This window comes from Arachis ipaensis, chromosome B01 (assembly GCF_000816755.2).
Source record: "Arachis ipaensis cultivar K30076 chromosome B01, Araip1.1, whole genome shotgun sequence".
Classification (NCBI taxonomy): Eukaryota; Viridiplantae; Streptophyta; class Magnoliopsida; order Fabales; family Fabaceae; genus Arachis; species Arachis ipaensis.
Genome location: NC_029785.2, coordinates 127,939,905 through 127,944,108, shown reverse-complemented (window position 1 = coordinate 127,944,108; position 4,204 = coordinate 127,939,905). Strand labels below are relative to the sequence as shown.

General features: G+C 38.5%; 1 protein-coding gene across 1 annotated transcript in view; it reads right to left on the bottom strand.

Annotated features, from left to right (window-relative positions):
- Window positions 1–3,944, bottom strand: part of LOC107637622 (DUF21 domain-containing protein At4g14240) — a 6,007-nt gene extending 2,063 nt beyond the window's left edge. Inside the window, exons 1-13 of the mRNA XM_016341021.2 lie at window positions 3,485–3,944; window positions 3,320–3,396; window positions 3,061–3,144; window positions 2,851–2,964; window positions 2,505–2,588; window positions 2,349–2,420; window positions 2,041–2,108; window positions 1,702–1,789; window positions 1,540–1,613; window positions 1,091–1,454; window positions 935–981; window positions 766–847; window positions 492–561 (exon numbers count right to left, since the gene is read on the bottom strand). Coding sequence (XP_016196507.2) covers window positions 492–561; window positions 766–847; window positions 935–981; window positions 1,091–1,454; window positions 1,540–1,613; window positions 1,702–1,789; window positions 2,041–2,108; window positions 2,349–2,420; window positions 2,505–2,588; window positions 2,851–2,964; window positions 3,061–3,144; window positions 3,320–3,396; window positions 3,485–3,905 — 1,645 coding nt within the window. The 5' untranslated portion in view covers window positions 3,906–3,944. The remainder of the gene's footprint in view (window positions 1–491; window positions 562–765; window positions 848–934; window positions 982–1,090; window positions 1,455–1,539; window positions 1,614–1,701; window positions 1,790–2,040; window positions 2,109–2,348; window positions 2,421–2,504; window positions 2,589–2,850; window positions 2,965–3,060; window positions 3,145–3,319; window positions 3,397–3,484) is intronic.

Below are 4,204 nucleotides of genomic sequence, written 5' to 3'. Positions count from 1 at the left end.
AATATATACAATTTTACGACCATTTTAATAAATTTATAATTTTTAAAGACATAAAAAAATTATAATTTCTAAATTCACAAATATTAAAGTCTTTATAATTCTAAATATGTAATAAACATAATCATCAACCGAGTTTTTTAAAACAAAATAATAAAACCAACATTGTAAAAAATAAAACATTGTCCAAAACATATAATTAAACATCTTCAAGTCTCTAATAAATCAAACATAGAATATAATCCAACAAAAGACGGGCCCGCCGAGAAAGCCGCCCCACCAAAGCCCACCAATTAGGCGGTGCGGGTTAGGCGGGCTTTCCAATTATGGCAGTTTCAAATTTCTAGCCCGGCCCGTCTTTTTTGACGAGTTACACGGGCCGGCCTAACGGGTTTCGGCCTGTTTGCCACCCTTGTCATTGCCGACACAAAAAGCAACCACTCCATACTAACGGCTCCTTATCCGGATAGTTTAACATAAAGTTCCTTCTTGTTACCTTGTAGAATTGGATCCATGATCCTCTGAAGATTTCTTAGGAGTTTGGCCGGGCTTACTTTGGCCTCCCTGGATGTTGAAGAAACAAGACCACAAAACACAAACATAATGAGCGAGCATTCATGCTGGAGATTACATAAGATACTTCAAGCTACCTAAGTGAGGATTCAAAACCCAAACCCTATAGAAAGTTAAAACTTGACTTCATTTATCTAGTATGACCAAAAAAATTAAAAAAAAATCGGTAATAATAGGTAATAATTAATCACTTACTGCTCCCTTTTGGCTAGTCAACCTTCGGGTTGATGGAGCTCGTGCCACTGAGGAAGCAGCTGCAGCTGCAGCCACACGTATTCTGCAAAATATAATTTAAACAAACATCAGAGCTCAGATTTGCAGTAGCTTCATCCATCTCTGCCACTTAGGTTTGTTCTCTATTTACCTCTTATGAACATCAACATATTCATCTGTCTCATCAACAATTTCTTCCTGCATGGTAGAACGATTATAATAAGCAGAGAGGTTAGACTTCAGAGAGCGGGGGAGATTAAAACATTGGAGAAAGGGAGGAGGGGCATATTTCAGAAAAGAAATTTACTTGCAGAAGTTCTTCAAATACGTCTTCCAATGTGATAATACCAATCACTTCACCCTCTTCAATATTTTCAAACGAATTTGTTTTGCTATCACTACGTTGCAAACCAGTTAGTTTATTAACACTGGGTGACCTTGGAGACTTGTCAATATCAACGACTACACTTTCTGATTTATCGTCATGGTTCTGAAGTAATGGAGTAGTCAACTGTGAATCCCCATCAATACTAGTGCTTTCTTCTTGTTTCTCTTCAATTATCTGCGGAGTTTCTTTCCCTTTCGACTTGCCTCTAACAACAGCGGCCATATGACTACTTCCTTTTTGGAACTCATTAAGAATATCATAGAGAGGCATATCTGATGGAACCCTGTCCATATAAATAAACCGTTACACAAAGGATATTATGCTATTATTTGTAAAGCAAGATAAGAGATTAATAAAGACAATCGCACCGTGGAATTCTCCGAATGGACACAGCACTGACAGGGGTCTCTGTTTCTGGCCGTACAGTGAGGAGACTTTTGACCTTATAGAAAAAGAACTAATGTAAATAAGAACCCAAAAAGGCAACATAATTGGGAAAAAAGTCAAATTCTGACAAGGTTAAAACCTACAAGCAGAAGACCGATAATATTCTTTGGATTTCCAGAATAGACAGGAACTCGGCTGTGCCCACGAGCGAGAATTTTTCCCATTGCCTCCCTGATTTTAGGTTGCCAAGGTTAAACTTCTTTTTTTAAGGTAAAAAAAAGTATACACACTAAGAATTATACCCTGAATGCAACATAAGAATTTCTAGCCACAACATACAAGCAAAGGTGGAAAATATATCTTCAGTAGAAAGAATAGCAAGAATTCATCTTAAAACATTAGACATATTTTAAAAACAATTATGTTACCTATTTACACCCTACTAATAAAAGAATAATGACCATGAATATAAGAAAACTAACCAGTCCAATTTGGAATTAACATCCAAAGAAAATGTTGATTCAATAGGAGTCATAGCCTCCTCAGCAGTCTGTTCGAAGACAAAATTAAGAAGAAAACACAAGACCCTAGTTAGAATTTACCAGTACATGTAGTAGCCTTCGCATGTTTCCACTTTCCACCATCACCGTGTGCTAAAACTAAAAATAGTTAAGAAACTTCAAATTCTGCTGCATTGATATGACAAATTGAAAACTGCATTGGATTGCCATGTAACAAAACACTAATATAGAGGTTGAAGTCAATATGGTTGGTGAATTAGAGCACTTGCCTTTTCAGTCAAATCAAGCGCTCCACTGATAATTGTAGTCTCATCATGTGTAAGCTCACCACCTTTCCCAGCCTTACAACAAGCAAGTCCAATATTTGTTAATCAAACAGAAAGACAAGACAGGTGGGTCGATTGATGAACAATAACAATATATACCTCCTGGCTGTGAATGGATACAAGAGCTTTTAATTGAGCACGCCTAAATAAAGCCTCATTGTGCCCCAACAGGTAGTCCAGAACCTGTAACAAATGATGTACAGAAAATTAAACCCTTGCAGGCATGGTTGCTAACACACTAGAGAATTCTTCTTAACTAACCAAGATGCATTTAACTGTCCACAAAACAACTCCAAGAAGATCTGAATTTGTACACACATCATAATCTAGTTCATAATCTAGATAACATCTTTGCACAGATGTCTCATTCTATTGTGTTCCAATCCTCTGCTCTCTCGTCAATTATATTATATCGGAAAGGAATAAGCTCTGTAGAATAACATACCTTTCCAACAGGATAGGCAACTGGATAACAGATTATCATCAAAATTCGCACAAGCCATGCAAGGTTGGCACCTACAGCAAGACCATATCTACTACAAATTGCTTGTGGAATAACCTGAAACCATCAAACAAAAGAGGCAGTATTTCAAAACTTGAAAACATTGATTAGGGACAAAAACTCTGAAATAACATTGAGAAGGGAATGACAAACCTCCCCGAAGAAGAGAACAAAAGTGACAGAGAGAATGATGGCAACAAACTGGTTGAATATCTTATCAAGGTATATGGGAAGAGCCTGCAGATTGCAAGTTTCAAAGCCAACAGCTGTTTAAGAGTTAGGCAGGGTTTAGCAATCAGTACGAAAATCTACTTATATAATTGCGAATATCAGATACATATATACACAATTAGCCAGAAGAACAGAAATTGAATGAAGGAGTTGTAGAATAGGAGATTGGGAATTCAATTACCTCCATGGCAGCAGCATTGCAGAGAAGCAAAGTGACAAGAAGCTGGTGCTGTTTCTGAACCACGGGAAGTATAACCGCTACACAGTAATAATTATAGTTAACAGAAAAAGAAAGAGAAAAAAGAGAAAGAGAGAGAGAAGAGGAAGAAGAGGAGTAGTAGAGTACCGGCTTGCTTCTTCTCGGAAGGAGAACCACTGCGCTGAAGGATCTCGAGGTCGACGAGACCAAGAGACATAAGACCGAGGGTGAGGCCGGACATGATCCCTGCAAAGAGCACAAGGAAGCAGGAGATGCCGGCGTACACGAACCACCACACATCGCCAAACGGAATCTCGCTGCCAAGAGCTGACACCGCCTCAGCCTGAGGGTGCTCCCGAGTCAACATCCGAGTCACCATTAACGCGTTAAGCAAATTCACCATCCTGATCCTCGATTCAACGGCTACTTCTTCTTCTTCGTCGTCGAGGGATATGCTTTGGTAAGGTGAATGGTAATGGCAGCAGCCAGGCAGGACTTCAAGGTTGGTTGGCTTCGACCCCGGACCCGAAAATTGGAAATTATTGGTGCACGTGATCTCTGCATGCATCCACGTGCTACAGAGTGCACGTCGCTCTCGCTCACGGTATGTTCATATATATACCTTTTGCAATCGTCACCGTTGGATCGTTTGCCTTTTGCCTCTGAATGAATGGATCAACATTCTTGACCGCCACCAAACACAAAACGGCATATTAAGGTCATCCTTAGCGGCCCACGTTTGCTTTTAAAATTAGACATAATCTAAGTGATTATTTCGAACTTATTTGAAATGCTAAAAATTAGAACTAAAAAAAATTTAAATTTCTTAAAATTATAAGACTAAAAAAATTTAATTTCTTAATCTAT